The sequence below is a fragment of the Chiloscyllium plagiosum genome, unplaced genomic scaffold (genome assembly GCF_037043375.1).
Source record: "Chiloscyllium plagiosum isolate Xiang-an unplaced genomic scaffold, Cpla_swu_hap1 HiC_scaffold_15, whole genome shotgun sequence".
In the NCBI taxonomy this organism is placed as follows: Eukaryota; Metazoa; Chordata; class Chondrichthyes; order Orectolobiformes; family Hemiscylliidae; genus Chiloscyllium; species Chiloscyllium plagiosum.
The window spans coordinates 29415683-29435001 of record NW_028270153.1 but is presented as its reverse complement, the minus strand read 5'-3'; the positions used below and the strand labels follow the sequence as shown (position 1 = coordinate 29435001).

At 38.7% G+C, this 19319-nt stretch overlaps 1 protein-coding gene across 4 annotated transcripts in view; it reads left to right on the top strand.

The window, feature by feature from the left end:
* Window positions 1-19319, top strand: part of LOC122560172 (DNA (cytosine-5)-methyltransferase 3B) — a 290151-nt gene that overhangs the window by 169110 nt on the left and 101722 nt on the right. For all 4 annotated transcript variants that reach the window (XR_015759555.1, XM_087994836.1, XM_043710531.2 and 1 more), the window contains 2 exons: window positions 13995-14074; window positions 18696-18808. Coding sequence is in view for 3 of the 4 variants with exons in the window: in XM_087994836.1 (XP_087850962.1) it covers window positions 13995-14074; window positions 18696-18808 (193 nt within the window). In the remaining variant the exon portion in view is untranslated. The remainder of the gene's footprint in view (window positions 1-13994; window positions 14075-18695; window positions 18809-19319) is intronic.

Sequence of the window (19319 nt, the reverse complement as noted above, 5' to 3'; positions counted from 1 at the left end):
AAATATTCTTCGGGTTTGACTATTTTTTAGATTAAGGATATTTTTGTTTTCGGATAATGAATTTCTGGCCTAACTTGGTAAATTATTTAGAATGTGCTTTAGAAATTATTTTTGCTATCTCAAAAATCAGTTATGAAAAAAATACTTATTTCCATGCATTTTATGTTAAGGTTTGATGTGGAGATTATTTTTAAAATTATAGGTGAAAACGTAAAGAAAAGATAATTAAGAGTTAGTTCTGCATTAATTGTATTTCTCTGAAGGTGTATAAATTCAATACTTATTCTTTATTTATTATATATACAACCTGGAAGGTGTAGTAATTTGCCACATACTTGCTAAATATTCCTTTGTGTCTCCAAATAGTTTTTATTTTACAATTACTTTTTTAAAAAGGCCCTTCAGGTTCATATAAAAGCTTCTAATACTTCTCCTCAAGATGCACAAGAATGATTTACTGATTAATCTCTCATTTCCTTCTGTGAGGAAGTACTTTGCTGCCACCTGGCATCTTGTAGATTGTACAACTGAGATCATGAACTCCATGATGGGGAGTCTTTAGAATGTAATGCAATTGCTTTGCAAGATACTTCGTATTGATGCTATGTTTTATTACAAAGTTGAATTTAAACACATGAATTTCGGATCATCATTAATGACTGTTTTCTTGATCAGGGCTGTTGCCTTTAATCATTTCAAGGAATTGAATCTGGACTCTGAGCTTTCTGAAGATTGACATACAGTACACAACGGTTCAGTGGTTAGCACTGCTGCTTTTCAGTGCTGGGATCCCGGTTTGATTTTAGCTTCAGATCATGTCTGTGTGGAGTTTTCACGTTCTCTCCATATCAGCATTGATTTCCTCCTACATTCCAAAGATGTGCAATTTAGGTGGAATAGCCCTATTAAATTGTCTGTAGTGTCAAGGGATGCATAGGCTAGATGGATTAGCTGTAGGGATAGGTTAGGGGTGTGTGGGATACTCTTCAGTGTCATCAATGCAGACTCGATGGACCAAATGGCCTCTGTGCGCACTGCAGGTGTTCTATGATTCTAGTGCAGACCCATTGTGCGGCACAATGGTTAGCACTGCTGCCTCACAGCGCCAGAAACCCGGGTTCAATTCCCATCTCAGGTGTTGAGTTTGTACATTATCCCTGTGTCTGCGTGGGTTTCCTCCCACAGTCCAAAAATGTGCAGGTTAGGTGAATTGGCCATGCTAAATTGCCCGCAGTGTTAGATGAAGTGGGGAATGTGTCTGGGTGGGTTGTGCTTCGGTGGGTCGGTGTGGACTTGTTGGGCCGAAGGGCCTGTCTCCACACTGTAAATAATCTAAACATTGCATGATATTTTAGTCACACATTATCCTAATTAAATAAGTAGTCCTCATATCTGCAAGTTATCTGCACAACATTGTGTTCCTATTTGAATATATCTTGAAATTTCTTTTGTTGGCTTTAGAAAAGACTGATGAATGAAATCACATTCCCACTGGGATTTAAAATCTACATGTCAGCTGTATATTGCAGTCAGCTGGTGAATTTCATTACCTTTCTACTGCATGATCCACAATATTGCTTTTATTGAGAATTTCCTGTAGAATGAAAACAAAAATCAAATTAAATTCAAATCAAGTTTACAGGGTAAAGGTGTTTTTTTGTCTCTATTTTGCAAAAAGGTGTCATTTTCTGATAAATCAGAAGGTTGTCTCAAGCAGTGTTGCATTCAAATTTCCCCTACGTAACAACCAAGACATTATTTATATGCAGGGCTTTGTGTCAGAATTTCCTCTTATCTCAGAAAAGATTGCTGCTTATGTATGTGTTATAAATTACGGCCTTGTTCTAACATTTGAGAGCACTGCTGTAATCCAGAGTTTGAAATACTGAATGCTGTTTGGATTAGAATGCTAGTTCAATTGTAATGGTAGGATTAGATGAGAGCAGAACTGACAGATCAGCTTTTTTAAAATGCATATGTCATTATTTGATGAGAGGCTGTTTCACAGTCAGTCTGCACCGATAACCTAAGAGTAATTTGTAATATATTTTGAGAGCAAGAGTTAGAACAATACGATATCTACTCTTGCAACAAAATGTATAATTGTAAGACACTTCTCAAGAAATGTATAATAAAATATATGTACATTTGTTTTTTTCAGATTAATCTGTATTTTTAAAGCTAAAGTTTGACGTGCTTTCCAAAAGTCTGTGGTTACTTTCTATGTATTCAATGAACCATGAATGACCACTGTGACACAGGGCATATCTGAATAAACTGATTTTAAGCTAACATCATTGGTTTTACTGGTTTAGTTTCAATCAAGAGAATAACAGGGGCTTGAGCAGTTCACTGAAAGAATAACAGAAAATAATGAGCATTATAGAAGGACTAAAGGTTTACAGAGGTATCACATTCGAAATAGTAGAAACACAAATAGCACAGAGAGTCTGTGAAAGTGTAACAGAAGAAAGAACATGCTAGATGGAAATATCCCAGAATTAATAAAAGAGACTATGGAAATATTTGTGGATATAGCATTGGCTGCATGATTGTTACAAAGAGAGTAATGTTGACTTTGGACATATGTAACAGGCTGTATCACAGCCATATCTAACAGACATATATAACAGAGAGTATCACAGAAGTTGAAGGAGATTTTGGCAGTGTCACTGGAATGAAAATAGGCTACAGAAATATTTTAATCAAATTAAAAGAGGCCATGAAGAAAAATCACCAAAGTTAGCAGAGGCCATAAAAGTATCATAGAAGAGAATGAGAGGCTGTGAGACTCTCAGACAACATACTAAAGGCTATCACTATGGCCTGAATTTTATGACATGGATGGCAGATGGGAGTGGGGTTAAAATTGGACATGGACTGTCATACTCCTGTTAAGGGGCCAATTAATGAACACTTAAGGGTTTCATCCCACCACTACTGAATTCTCCCCGACAGCGGAGAAGCCAACACCAAGTGTCCACACTGCCCAGTAAAGCCTTATGGGGCTGGAACAAGGTAGGGGAGTACCTTTTGACCTGCTGTTTGCTCTAATAGACACCCCAACATGTCCAACATAATCTCTTTCTCCCCTACAACCTCACACTCCTCCAAATTGTACTTCTGTTCCTACCCTATATTGCTTGTCCTTGTTAAACTACATTTTGTCAAGTTTTGCCTTCTATTTCTGACTCGACTGTTACTGTTTGACTTCCAAATCTGATACATTGCATTTCTTTCAATGGCTCATGATCTGTCTCAAGAGATCACTCCCAGACCCACTATTTACAGAATCAAAGAAATGTCATGATGCAGAAACATTCCACCCATCATGCTTGCATCTGTTCCAGCTCACACTGCATTTTCCTACTATCTGTCTTTGTACTTTGTGTTTCCAGTCCGTAGACCTATCTCCTGCTACTCATCCTGTACGTGCATTTAGCTTTTACGTTTTCCAATGGCCTTCCTTGCCATACTTACCATCGTGGCAAAAGTGAGTACTGCAGATGCTGGAGATCAGAGTCAAGATTAGAGTGGTGCTGGAAAAGCACAGCAGGTCAGGCAGCATCCGAGGAGCAGGAAAATCGATGTTTTGGGCAAATACCCTTCAGCAGGACATACTTACCATTGTATTTACCCATTGACTAGCCCTTCTAGTAAATATTTGACTTTTGCACCCACTTTTGGCAGTTGTCCTTTGAGACCAGTGGCCTCATATTGGCCATCAGAACTGATCTGTCCATTATCAGACAAACTGTCATTTGTGGTAGTTTGATCCTTATGGTTTTGCATTGTTTTTTTCAATAGTTTGTGATCTGTCTCAGGCACATTCGCTCCCAAACCCACTGTTTACAGAATCGGAGTTTCACCATTACCCTGTTTAACTGAAGCATAATCTCACTACTTTTGTATTAATTTCCCCTCATGACAAAATAGGTTTTATTAGCTTTCCTATTATTTGCTGCATCTGAATACTAAACTTTTGCAATTCATACACAAGGAGGCCTGGATCCATGTGCATTTCAGACCTCTGCAATCTCCAACCATGGAGGGAATCCTGAAAGACAGGATGTACATGTATTTGGAAAAGCAAGGACTGATTAGGGATAATCAACATGGCTTTGTGCGTGGGAAATCATGTCTCAAAAACTCGGTTGAAGTAACAAAGAGGATTGATAAGGGCAGAGTGGTGGACATGATCTATGTGGACTTCAGTAAGGTGTTTGACAAGGTTCCCCATGGGAGACTGGTTAGCAAGGTTAGATCTCACGCAATACAGGGAGAACTAGCCATTTGGATACAGAGCTGGCTCAAAGGTAGAAGACAGAGAGTGGTGGTGGCAGGGCTGTTTTTCAGACTGGAGGCCTGTGACCAGTGGAGTGCCACAAGGATAGGTGCTGGGTTCACTACTTTTCATCATTTATATAAATGATTTAGATGTGAGCATAAGAGGTATAGTTATTATGTTTGCAGATGACACCAAAATTGGAGGTGTAGTGGACAGTGAAGAGGGTTACCTCAGATTACAATGGGATCTTGATCAGATGGGCCAATGGACTGAGGAGTGGCAGATGGAGTTTAATTTAGATAAATGCATGGTGGTGCATTTTGGGAAAGCAAATCTTAGCAGGACTTGTACACTTAATGGTAAGGTCCTCCGGAGTTGCTGAACAAAGAGACCTTGGAGTGCAGGTTCATAGCTTTTTGAAAATGGAGTCGCAGGTAGATAGGATAGTGAAGAAGGCATTTAGTATGCTTTCCTTTATTAGTCAGAGTATTGAGTACAGGAGTTGAGAGGTCATGTAGCTGCTGTACCTGTACCTGACATTGGTTAGGCCACTGTTGGAATATTGCATGCAATTCTGGTATCCTTCCTATTGGAAGAATGTTGTGAAACTTGAAAGGGTTCAGAAAAGATTTACAAGGATGTTGCCAGGGTTGGAGGATTTGAGCTATAGAGAGATGCTGAACAGGCTGGGGCTATTTTCCCTGGAGCGTCGGAGGCTGAGGGATGACCTTATAGAGGTTTATAAAATCATGAGGGGCATGGATAGGATAAATAGACAAAGTCTTTTCCCTGGGATGGGGGAGTCCAGAACTAAAGAATATAGGTTTAGCGTGAGAGGGGAAAGATATAAAAGAAACCTAAGAGGCAACTTTTTCATGCAGAGGGTGATACGTGTATGGAATGAGCTGCCAGAGGAAGTGGTGGAGGATAGTGCAATTGCAACATTTAAAAGGCACCTGGATAGTATATGAATAGGAAGGGTTTGGAGGGATGTGGGCCAGGTGCTAGCAGGTGGGACTAGATTGGTTGCGATATCTGGTCAGCATGGGTGAGTTGGATCGAGTGGTCTGTTTCCATGCTATACATCTCTATGATTCTATATGCTTTTTTATTTTTCCTACCAAAGTGGACAACTTGAAATTTTCCTACATTACAGCTCATTTGCTACATCTTTGTCCATGCATTTAAAGTATCAATAACTTTTTGTAACCCCCCTCTGTCTTTTTCATCTTTCCTACGTAAATTTATGTTGTCAGCAAATTTGGCAAATATATCTTCCATCCCTTCATCCATGTCATTTAGATAAATTTTGGACAATTGAGATTTCAGCACCAATCTCTATGACACACCACTCATGATATCTTACTGAAAAATACCCATTCATATCTATTCTGTATTACCTGCTAAACAGTTAATTTCTGTCCATGCCAATGTGTTATCTCTGACAACATGTGCTTTCACTTTCCTCAATGAGGCACCTTGACAAATGCCTTCCAAAAATATAAATACAGGGCATCGACTTTTCCCTTTTATCCACAACATGTTTTAACTTGTAATATAACTCCAGTATATTGGTCAAACTCTGCCTGATATCTTGAATTTCTCTAAGTGTCCTGCAATAACTTATTAAATAAACTTCTTGTGATAGATTATACACTAACGTCTGTAGTTTCCTGCTTTCTGTCTTCCTCTCTTTTTGAATAAAGAAGCTACATTCACTCCAATGTGACGGTATCTTCCCTGCATCAAGGGAATTTTGAAAAATTAAAATATATCAATTGTCTCACTGTCACTACTTCTAAATTCTTAGTATGATGTCAATCAGCACTTGGGCATTTGTCAGGCTACAGTTCCAATAATTTATTCAGTACTACTTCTCCAGTATTTGTGTTTTTCCGGAGTTCCTCTCCCATCCCTTCTGCTTCTTGATTTATCAGTGCTTCTAGTATATTACTTATTTCCTGTATAATGAAGACTTGCAAATTGCCACATATAATGGGTCCATCCATTGGAACTTTTCTTTATTGTTGAAATATCTCCCTAAATGTATGAAATTATACTTCCAGTGACCTATCCTTTGACCAAGTTTGCCAATTCTCTTTAGTCAGTTCTGCTTCGATACCCTCATAACTGCCCTTGATTCAATTTTAGAAATAGTCTCAGACTCACTCCTCTCTCCATGAAACTGAAAATAATATTCATTCACATTTTGGTCATGTCTATTTCAGGGCACTTTCATTATGAAATCATAAATTAATCCTAAATTATTGCATGATACTACGAGTATAGCTTGTTTTTCTGGTTGGCACCTATATGTGCTGTTCTAAGAGGTTATCCTGAAAATAACCTGAACTTCTCATTCAGGTTATTTTTGCCAGTCTGACCTTTCCCTGTGAATTTGTTAAAGTCTCCCATGATTATTTCTGTGCCTTTCTGACAAGCTCTTGGTATTTCTTCTTTTGTGCTGGACCCTAATATGTGGTTACCCGACTCCCACAAGTGACTCCTTACCTTTTATCATTCTAATTCTAACCAAACTCTTTCTATACCTTGGTATCTTAAACTTAGGTCTTCTTTTTCTATCGTGCTAATATCATGAACTAACAGATCCACTACTCCACCTTTTTCTAATATCCTGTGATTCTTAAATGTTCTATACCTTCAAGATTCATCCTGTAGCCATGTCTTTGTAATAGCAGCTAGATTGTCCTTACTCATTTCTATTTGCATTCTCAGCTCATTCACTTTGTTTTGAATGTGATGTGCATTCAGGTATAGAGTCTTCAGTTTTATCATTTCACCTTCTTTGTAAATTTTAGCCTAATCGATTGGTTGACTCAAGTTCCTATTTTCTAACCCTTCCTGCTGCAGTGTGTTTATAATTTCCTGTATTGATACCTTTACCTTTGGCCTTGACTCTATTGACATACCACATCAACTCTAATTGGATCTCTTATACCCTGTATTCAATTTAAAGTCTTCTGTACTTTCCTAATTCTGGGTTGGCAAGACTTCAATCCAAGCATGTTGAAGTTGGAGTCTGTCTGACTGTGCAGAGCCCGCTATACCCAGTACTGGTGCCAGTGTCCCATGAACCTGAACCCGCCTCTCCCACACCAGTCTTCAAGCCACTATTATTATTTTACTTTGATTTGCGCTATTCCAATTTGCACATGGTTTAGATAATAATGCAGAAATTATGACCATAAAATGACTTTTAATTTGATACCTCAGTTCTCATACTAGCTATGCAAAATTTCCTTCTTTGCATTGCCTAGGCCATTGGTGCCTATATGGACCTCAACAGTGGGCTCTCCTTCTCCCACCTTAGGTTCATGTTCAGCCCTGAGCAGATGCCCCAAACCCTAGCATCAGCCAAGCAACACAGCTGTTCATTGCTGAAGAGGAGAAAGTCAATCCTTCTTACTATATTATCCCCTTGTATCACTGCATACCGTCTTATTTCCCTCTTCTCAGTAGTTTCCTGTACCACGGTGTCTTAGCCAGTTAGCTCACATCCCCTGCAGCCTTTCCTCTCAGCCAGACATGTTAGAATAACCTCAAACCTGTTAGATAATTGCAAAGTGTGAACTTTGGGTTCCCTGAAATTGCCTCACTCATCAGTCACACTCTCTTGTCCTTGAATACTGACCAAATTAGATGGTCTAACCCTAAGACATATGACTACCTTCTGGTATAAAAAGCCCAGGTAAGTATTCTCCCTCTGGTGCATCGCATTGGCTGCTGTTCAGTCTTCAGCTCATTAAGACTGAGTCAAAGCTACTTGAACTTCAAACACTTGTTGTAGACGTGTTTGTTCTCATTCAAACTTGTATCTAGTAACTCCCACATGCTGCAACTGTGACAAATCACCATCTTCAATGTGATTTAAGGAACTGCTTACTTATGTATTCAGCTGTGTAATTAGTTATGTTTTTATATATTTATTAGCCTTACCACCACTTCCTATGCATTTTTGGAACTTAGGAATAAAATAAACTTTAATCACTTTGCAGGCACTTAGCAATCAATCAGTTTCTTTTCTTGTAGCAGAGTGAGAATCAGTTCCTGGAGGTTGGTAAACATAAAGTAAAAGTTCTGACTCGCAGAATCACATTCTGACACTCCATTGTAAGTCACACTCATGTGCTTAGCCACACTAATTTGATTAGTTTTATGTGCGTCTAACACCAGAGACCTATGTGCCTCATTTGACGAGGATCCACTTTCAGCCGACTCTTAATTAAGTTGCTCTTTCACTGGAACCCTTGAAGGAAGTCCTACTTTCATCTGGCAACTACAGAATGTAAACAGTAGTTTGACCTTTCTGGTGCTGATTACTAGCTAAATTTGACTTGTACAAAATAGAAATTTAGACTTTTTTTTTACCCAATAACTGCACACTCTCAGTTATAGGTCAAACAGAGCTTGTTAGATGAATTTACAGGTAATTTAAATCAACCTGTTCAGAGAAGGTGGTGATGAGCTGCCTTCTTGAACCACTGCAGTCCACATACTGTAGGTTGCTCCACAATGCCCTCAGGGAGGGAATTCCAGGAATTTGATCCACTAACAGTGAAGGAATGGTGATACAGTGGCCATGGGTTTGGAAACTGCTGTCTCGGGATCTTTGGTGACTTTCTGCCAAGACTTTCTGGGGGTCTTGTAGATAGTGCACACTGCTGCAACTGAGTGTTGGAGGTGGAGGAAGGAGTGGTTATTTGTGGATGCAGTGCTGATCAAGTAGGTTGGTTTGTTCTGGATGATGACAAGTGTTATTGGAGCTGCACCCATCTAGGCAAGTGTAGAGTATTCCTTCATACTTGTGTCTTGTAGATGGCGAACAGGCTTTGGGGAGTCAGGAGGTAAGTTACTCGCTGCAGTATTCCTAGCCTGTGACCTGCTTTTATAGCCATTTTATTTATGTGGTGAGTCCACTGAGTTTCTGGTTCATGGCAACCCCCATGGTATTGATAGAGGGAGAATTAGTCATAGTAACACCATTGAATGTTAATAGACAGTACATAAATTGTCTCTTATTGGAGATGGTCGTTATCTGACATTTGTGTGGCACGAACGTTACCTGCCCCTTGTCAGCTCAAGCCTGGATATTGACCAGATCTTGTTACATTTGAACATGGACTGCTTCAGTAACTGAGGAGTCACAACTGGTGCTGAACATTGTGAAATCATGAGCGAGCATCACTACTTCTGGTTCAAGTCCCACTTGCTCCAGAAGTGTGTAATAACTCTCTGAACAGGTTGAATAGAAAAATAAGTTAAATAAACAAAAAAAACACCATGATGAGCTCCTGCAGGTATGTCCTGGAACTGAGATAACTGACCTTGAACAAACACAACCATCTTCCTATGTACCAAGTATAACTTCAACCACCCTGGAGAGTTTGCTCCCAATATCCATTGATTCCAGTTTTGCTCGGACCCCTTAATGCCGCCATCATTCGAAAGCAGCCTTGATGTCGAGGGCCGTCGGTTTCATCTCACCTCTGGAATTCAGCTCTTTTGTCTGTTTTTGAACCAAGTCTGTAATAAAGTTAGGAGTTGAGTGGCCCTGGCTGAACCCAAACTGGGCATCACTGAGCAGGTTATTGCTGAGCAGGTGCTATTGATCGCTCTGTTGAAGACATTTTCCATCACTGTACTGATAATCAAGAATAGACTGATGGGGCTGTAATTAGTCTGGTTGGATATTTGTGTTCAGGACATACTTGGGAAATTTTCCACATTGTTGGATAGATTCCAGTGTTGAAATTTTAGTGGAAGAGTATGACTAGGGAAGTAGCAATTTCTAGAGCACAAGTCTTCAGTATTAATGCAGAAATGTTGTCAGCCTTTGCATTTCCAACTATTTTTTGAGATCATGTGGAGTGAATAGAATTGGCTGAAGACTGGCTCTGTAATGCCACTGGAGGAGACCGAGATGGATCATCCAATTGGCACTTCTGGTTGAAGATTGCTTCAGTCTTATTTTTTACACTGATGTGCTGGGCTCTTCCATCATTGAGGATGGGGATATTGTGGAGCCACCTCCTCCAAGGAATTGTTTAATTGTCCGTCACCATTCACAACTGGACGTTACACGACTGCAGATCTTAGATTGTGGGCTCGCTTTGCTCTGTTTCTCTTGCTGTTTGGCGTACCAGTAGTCCTTTTTTTGTAGCTTCATCAGGATGACACCTCATTTTTAGGTGTGGCTGGTGCTACTCCTGGTATGCCCTCTGCACTTTCCATTGATTCAGGGTTGAACCCCTATCTTGGTAATAATGGATGAGTTGAGGGTATGCTGGGCCATGAGGTTGCAGATTGTGCTGGAGTACAATTCTGATGCTGTTGATGGCACACAGTTCTACATGGATGCCCAGTCTTGAGTAACTAGATCTGTTCAAAATCTGTCTCAGTGCCACGCAACATATTGGAGGGTATTCTCAATGTGAAGGCAGGACTCTGTTTCCACAAGGATTGTGTGGTGGTCACTCTTACTGATGCTGTCATGGAGAAATGCGTCTTCAGCAGGCAAATTGGTAAGGGTGAGGTCAAGTATGTCTTTCCCTTGTTGGTTCCCTCACCACCTGCTGCAGACCAGCCAAGCACTTAATGTCCTTTAGGACTTGACCAGTTTTATCAGTAGTGCTGCTGCTGGGCCACTCTTGATGGTGGACATTGAATTCCCCCACTCAGTACATTTTACGCCATTGCCATCCCCATTACCTCCTCCAATGTTGCTCAACATAGAGGAGGGCTGATTTATCAGCGGACAGAGTACAATATGTGGTATTCAGCAGGAATTTTCTTTGCCCATGTTTAACCTGAAGCCATGAGACTTCATGGGGTCCAGAATCCATTTTGAGGACTCCCCGGACAGATCCTTCCCAACTGTACACCACTGTGCTGCCACCTCTGCTGAATTTGTCTAGTTGGTGGAACCATTGCATCCATGGATGGTAACAGTGGTGTCAGGGACATCATCTGTGAGGTATGATTCTGTGAGTATGACTACATCAGGATGTTACTTGATTAGTTTGTGAGACACTCCTCCCAATTTTGGCATTAGCCCCCAGATGTTAGTAAGGACAACTTTACAGGGTCAACAGGGTTGTTTGCATTTTTTCCATTTCTGATGCCTAGGTCGCTGCCAAGTAGTTTGCCAGTTTCGTTTCTTTGTTGAGACTTCACATCGATTGATACAACTGAGTGACTTGCTAGGCCATTTCAGATGGCAGGTGAGCGTCAACCACATTGCTGTTGGTCTGGTCATATGTAGGCCAGACCAGGTGAAGATGGCAGATTTCCTCCCTTGAACAACAGTTGTGAGCCAGATGGGATTTTCCAACAATTGATTATGGTTTCATGATCAGCAGTAGATTCTTAATTCCAGTGTTTTTATTGAATTCAGATTCTACCATCTATTCAGATTCGATTCAAACTGAGTTCCAAGAAAATTAGCTGAGTTTCTGGATTAATAGGAGTCGGGAGTGTGATGTTGGAAAAGCACAGCAGATCAGGCAGCATCCGAGGAGCAGGTGAATCGAATTGTATTTCGCAATTCCTGATGAAGGACTTATGCCTGAAAAGTCAGTTCTGTTCCTAAGATGCTGTCTGACCTGCTGTGCTTTTCCAGCATTACACTCTCTACTCTGAATTAATAATCTAGCGACATTAAGATCTTCACCTCCTCCTAAACTCAAAAGGCCTTGTTAACTCTCTAAATGAGCTGTTTTGGGTAAAACACTACTACTTGTTAAGAAATCTCAAGTACTGAAACAATGATTAAATTTTATTGCTTGTAACAGGCAAAATAAGACCCCTTAAGTAAGCAAGTTAAGCCCCACATCTCAACTTGGCTATTACCCGAATAATGGAGGAATTTTAGCTGCGATTCCAACCAACAATGTCTGTCTCTGATGTTCAAGGTTTGATCCTTGTGCAGTAATGTTCTTCACAGTTCTGCTCAGGGAGAGTTCTAGAGTTGCTTTCTTCTACAATTTTTCTGTCCTTCAGATCTATGGGATAACATATTGATGATCTTTTAGATTTTTTAATCCAAAATATTGCAAGTCTGCAGCTTCCTGCCTTATCAGAAATAGCTTTTTCTGTTCCTTATTACATTAGCATTTACTGTTTGAAGACACAACTTTCCTGTGATTAACTCGTTAAATTCTTCTGCAGGGAAACCTATTCCCCTTATGGTACAAAACAGCAAGTTATCAAACAGGTGTCAAAACTGTAGCTCTACATTCATGTAGCTTTGACTCCTTCTTTCTCCAGACATGGCTGGTTGCTTTCAATTCCTGCAAAAGTTTGTTCTTGTCCTTTAATAGTTTATTCCATACGGAGTTGTTGCTGACCCCTTGTGTGTAACAGTTTGTCCTTATTGAATCTTTCAATCTATGAACAGTAATGAATGTTCTGAATTTTGCACTATCACAGACCATTGATTTTCAGCTTGTTCTTAATTAAGCTGCTCTTTCACTGAAATTATTGAAATAAATCTGCTTTAAGGCTGGCAACTGCATGACTTAAATGTAGATTTCATTTTAATCCTAGCTACAAGCTAAAAACTAAATTAAATTTGTACAAAATGACAATAGACTTTCTTACCGCCATTTGCCAATTCTGACTGCCACAGAGTTCAGTGTTTGGTCTTCCCTTAAAGAAAGTTTTTTATTAACATTTTAATGTTTTTCTGTTGAATGGAAGGGATAATAGCTTGTAAAACCTATTCGTATACTTGAGAGAGGGTGCAGTTTAACAGGAGAAAGCAAATAAAATTCTGATATATCCATATTAAATAGCTTTTTCTCAATAGAAAGACAATAGGTTTTTGCCTTTTTCCAACCCAGAAAATCAAAAAGTAATTTATGGTCAAAGTAAGTAGCGTAGAGTAGAGAGAGTAGAGTCGCTTTTATTTGTCATTTCTATCATACACAACTGATAGAGTAAAACGAAACATTTCCCCAGGACCGAAGGTGCTGCATGGACAGCACAAAGTGACTCTAGATTTGATAACTGGCATCTAAATTTCCAGTTTCAGGCAAAGAAAATACATTCACATAGCTTGTTTTATACTTGAGTGGAGATTAGATTTAACACTTTAAAAACCAATTTTTCAGTTCACTGGATTTACATTGTTATCTATTGGTGAGATCAGCATATTTCAGTTATGGAATTCTACATCCTGTTTATCTGACTGACATATAGCTGTCATTGGAATGTCATCATTGGATTCAGTTGTAATAAGCCCATTCACAAATGCCTAGTGACTGAAGTGTGTTTTTGCAGAGTGTCTTGCATCAAAGTAGAATTGAAGGTTAAACCAACTTGTGATTTTAACCTTCAGTGGAAAGTCAAATTAGGTGAGACTGAAATCGGCAATTATGCTAATCTCATCAGCTTCTCAACTGCGGAAAAATTAAAAATGAATTCCCAACTTCTGATGGAATATTGACATCAACAGGATGATGAAGTTACCTTGGAGACAGTGCCAGCTGTTGATTTGTATAAAATATAAAGGATCCTTGTTAAACTTTAGTCAAAGTGCTGCTCCTTCGCCAGGTGAAGTGATTTATGACTTTGTCCATCCTAGTGCAACATTGCATCCCGACATCATTGTTAAACTTTAGATGTGAGTAGTTACTGTAGTATAGTTGATGACTTATTTTAATACATGACTTTTTTTTAATATTAGAATTCTGTCTTGCCTGTGGAAGCATAAGAGTCAGCACTTTCCATCCACTATTTGAAGGTGGTCTGTGTCCTATTTGCAAGGTGAGTGTGTTTCGCCTGTTCAAATACATGAATAAGCAACAGCTTTTCCAGTTCATACGGCTTTATAAACGAATTTGTCAAGCTTGTGTCAACCTTATGGCATACATCAAGCAGGTTTTCTAAAAAGAAAAAGAATACATATTCTTTTCTTTGTTTTTAATATCCCTCCAAAGGCAGTAGCACATGTGAGGGTCGAGGGATCAAATTTCATATTGTTATGTGTTATTGTAGTTGGCTTTATTCTTTCTGTTGCATTGACTATTCACAGCATGCACATTTCCAAAAGGTTTTTGATTGTGATTCCAACCACCAATCCCCTTCCCTTCCACGTCACCAACTTTGCCCTGAGGATGCTGAGATTAAATATGACATTGCTCATCCCACCTGCTTCTGGGTTGAAATCAGTCAGTAACAGACACACTGAGAGCATTACTGTTTTACAGATGAGTAAGGTAACTTCTGATCTTCACTGTCTGAGAAGCAATCCTGTGTTGTGGACCTGCCATTTCTTGTTGAAAGCACATGATTTCAAATCAATTGCAAAAAATTAGGTGTTTTCAAAAAAAAAGTAAAGTGATCCACTCTGGATTACAGCCTAGATGTTGAAGAAAAATTCTTTATCCCAATTCACCAATTGGGTTATCTGGACACCTGGTTAATATTGTATTTTGCTCAAATTATACTTTCACCAAAGATTTGCTGAAAGCAGTTTCATGTTAAAGAAATTATCCAATAAGATAACTTGAGATGTTTACAAATTAGAGTTTTGACCGATGTTGTAATCTGTGCATATTTGCATCAAATCATACCCAGCAGATTCCACCCACCAGTGCTATTATTATCACAACAACATCATTAGCATGCACTGTTTCAACACTTGTCTTTCTTTAGACTGATAACAGCCAAAGAATCTTTGATTTCTAAGGTTACATTCAGAAATTTCTCATTACTAATAACTAATATTTGCTAATGCTATTTACATATTTACTTTGACCATTATCACTTGGAGAAATTTATGTTTAGAATATTCTGAAATTGTCTGTACATTATGCATGGACATAAAATTCTTGTTATTATACCAAATACATTCAAACTCAACAGCATAGCTCTGCAGTAATCTAAGTGACAGCAATGATAACAAAAATGTAAATTCAGAAAACTTTTCTTCCTATTGGTTTTAATAAGATGGTTTTACTGTAAAACAAAATTGAAGCAATACTATGCCATAATTTTGTGGGACATTAGTGTTGTAAAACATGACATGTGATGTACATAAACCAGACATATTCACAACAGGCAGACTGCTATACTGTGACAGGCACAAAAACACAATGCTTCAATATTTGGTTAAATCATCTGAGATATTTAGTAATTGTGTGAAGTTGTATAGAAAGATTTTCTGATTCTGGAAAGATTTTGTTCTTCCTCCTTTTCTCATCAGTTTGCATGCCACTTACTTTTCAGCTGAGTATCCTTTTGGGCCCTGAGAACTCACTAAAACGTAATTTGAATAGCTATTTATGAATACCAACCTAGCCCATGGGTGTGCAAACCTGTTGTATGTTTGGGAAGATGTAGAAGGTAGAGTGTGTACCACAACTTTATCTAATGTTAATATGTGTAATTTCAGCAGGGCTTGCAATATAGCAATCAGGTCAGAACAGTATATCCTCATCATTTCCTCCTCTTTAACACAGACATTGTTGCCAACTTTAGCTCTTTTCCCACGTCTCTGGTTGAAATGGCAGATCAGAAATTGAAGCTGGAAATGTTTGGTTGATATGTATTATAGGCGTAGCTAGTCTTAAAATATTGAATAATTAGAAATGTTCTTTTTAAAAAATGGATATGCTTGAAATGATGCATTAGAGTTTGGAAAAAATGTTGAGATGGGAATAAATATTATGTCTTTTTATTGTTAGAAATGTACACAATTGAAACTGTATCAAGAACTTTGCATAGGACACAATGGTACAATCAGAAGGTACAAATAGATTGAAAATAGGTTAGTACTTAAGCCATGTTTTCAGTTAAAAAAAATGCCAACTGTTTTGTTAACTTGTATAATTTTACACCTGATTTACTTATCTAAGTTGCTTTTGCAGTAGATCTCTTAAATACTGACAAATATTTTAGAAAGTTTAATAGTCTATTCTCTGACTGCAGGCAACTAATGTTAACGTGGATCTCAGAATTTTATGCTTATTTCATAAAAATGTTGAATCTTTATGAATGAACAACTAGTTGAGTACAAATATGTCGATTACAGACATAAATTGCATTCATGTTTGAGCTCCTGTAAACTACAAGTAAGAACAGAATACATCAGATGTTGGATATCTGAAAAAAAACACAATGTGCTTTAAATGTACAACAAGTCAGTCAACATTATTGGAGAGACAGGTAATCACGCTTCAGGTTGGACATTTATTTTTGGAATGAGTCAAGTTGTCTGTTTTCTTTATAGATCCTGATTGACATGCTATGTGTTTCCATCAATGTTCTGATTTTATTGATGTAACTTATTTTTTGGTCCCAATTTTCAGTAAATAATAGTCAGGCAAGTGTTACGATTAGTTGGTGTTTTGTGAATTTCTGGGTGCAGGTTAATGTAGCTCAGAGGCCAGCTGCCAAGAAGTTAAGCTCATGAGGCTTGGGAAAAGTTGATGAGCAGAGAGATCTGGGAGTTCAGGTCCGTTGCACCGTGAAGCTTGCTGCACATATGGATATAGTGGTTACGAAGGCATATGGTATGCTTGCCTTCATCGGACGGGGTATTGAGTACAAGAGCTGGCAGGTCATGTTAAAATTGTACAAGACATTGGTTCGGCCATATTTAGAATACTGTGTACAGTTCTGGTTGCCACATTACCAAAAGAATGTGGACACTTTGGAGAGGGTGCAGAGGAGTTTTACGAGGATGTTGCTTGATATGGAAGGTGCTAACTATGAAGAAAGGTTGAGTAGGTTAGGATTGTTTTCATTAGGAAAAAGGAGATTGAGGGGGGACTTGATTGAGGTTTACAAAATCATGAAGGGTTTAGACAGGGTAGATAGAAATGAGCTTTTTCCGAGAGTGAAGGATTCAATAACGAGAGGTCACGCGTTCAAAGTGAGAGGAAAAATGTTTAAGGGGGGTACATGCGGCAAGCACTTTCCACAGAGGGTGGTAGGTTCCTAGAATGCGTTGCCAGCAGAGGTAGTAGAGGCAGGCATGGTAGATTCATTTAAGATGCGTATGGAGAGATGCATGAGTAGGTGGGGAGCAGAGGAATGCAGATGCTTAGGAATTGGATGACAGGTTTATACAGTAGATTTGGATCAGCTCAGGCTTGCAGGGCCAAAGGGCCTGCTCCTGGGCTGTATATTTTCTTCATTCTTAGGACAGTTGCGATGATAATGTGGAGCAAGGGACGAATGTTAGGCCTAATATATATGAGGACTAGAGCAACATGCCTGATTCTCTTGGTCCAACAAGAATATTTTTGAATTATTTGGGGCTTAAATTTTTTGGGCCTTTTCTCTCTCACTCAGTTCTGTGCTGACCTGTTAAAGAAGCTTTCTGCAGTTTCCTTCATGGGTTCCCTAGTAATAATTGTAGGGGGGGCCACAATGTTGTAATTTTATATGCTAAAAAAAATTCTGTTGGGCAAGCTTTGGGAAGGTGTACTTTCTGATTTCAGAGAGAGACTGTTGTACCAAGATAATCTCTATTTCACCAATGCCATCTTTAATTAGAGCTTTACATCACAGTTTCTTATAACCTTCAATACTCAGTACTCAATACTCCTAATCATGCAGCTTTGTTTCCATAACAGCTATCCTATCATTTATTTATTTCAATGTGCACTATTCTAATGATTGTAATGAGGCCAGCCAGGTGGACCTCATAGAATGATTGGGGCTATGAATCTGGTCAAATCAGGGAGCCCTGGCTAACAGATAAAAGCAGGAGTGACAGACATACTGTTCACTCTGCAAGCTGGCCCTGAGGGAATTGCACCTGTGTCAAGGATTCTTCACGTGTAAGTAATGGGTGACTTTGTGATGGGATACCAGCCTGTGCAGTGTTATTTCACTATCAATTTGTCTACTTGTTTTATGAATGCATTTAGTATTATCTTTTGATTGTTGGCGTAGACTGATGTTTATTCTGTCTATCTCTTCTTGCCTTGCTGTGGCCTTTATTTCCCATATTATTTTGCTTTTCTGCTTTGATTGTACCCTTGGATTTGCTACCTCTACCAAAACTTGATTCCTTACTACCATTGTTTACGTTAAGGCTCACTCTACTGCCCTAGAGCTAGAGTTTGCTGGAACACTGGTCCCAGTATGGTTCAGATGTACACATCACAACAGTACAGCACCTACTTTTCATTGTACTGATGCAAGTACCATATAAACTGGTACCCGTATTTTACATTCTCTGAAGCACAGATCATATTATTGATTCCTTTATTCATTAATTAAAATCATTAAGTGTGCTTTACAGAAGATAAATATGTTTTTGAACACAGATGATTACAGTTGTCACTTTAAAAACCTACACTCATCAATGAAAATAGTTGCCATTTTGTGTGCATGTTTAGTTTTTTGTGAGTTAATCATTTGTGTGTTGCAGGATATCTACCTGGAGACATCATATATGTATGACGATGACGGCTACCAATCATACTGTACTGTGTGCTGTGGTGGGCGAGAAGTGTTGCTGTGTGGGAATGCAAACTGCTGCAGGTATTGTGGTTGCATGAACTTTGAAGCTGTTATTCATAGCACAATTTTTAAAAAATTCGGTATTTCCTTGGGTTCATTAACATTGGCTATTTATGTTACATGGTTTCTACAATCTGAAGTGTAATTTTTCACCACCCAATACCAAGTCAAACTGAGGTCATGAGAAAGATCCTTTTATCCAGAATGTTGGCTACAGAAAATATTCTGTTGTTTATGTATAAATTCTGTTCTTTTTATAGAAGACTGAGGCAGTAGGCATGCTCCCAAAATTTTACATAGGTTTCATATCAATTATTGGATTGTTCACTTAAGACATACAAACAAATGACATTCTGTTTAATTCAGTGAAAATGTTCGTTTTTCTACATTCTTTGATGTAAGAAAACAACAATGTACAGTCAGTTCTGCTATAACGCGCGCTTCTTCAACGCAAATTGGCTATAACGCGATTGAAGAATTCAGACCATTATTTGTAGAATGTGAACTTTCCTTACCTGTATTAGCTCTAATG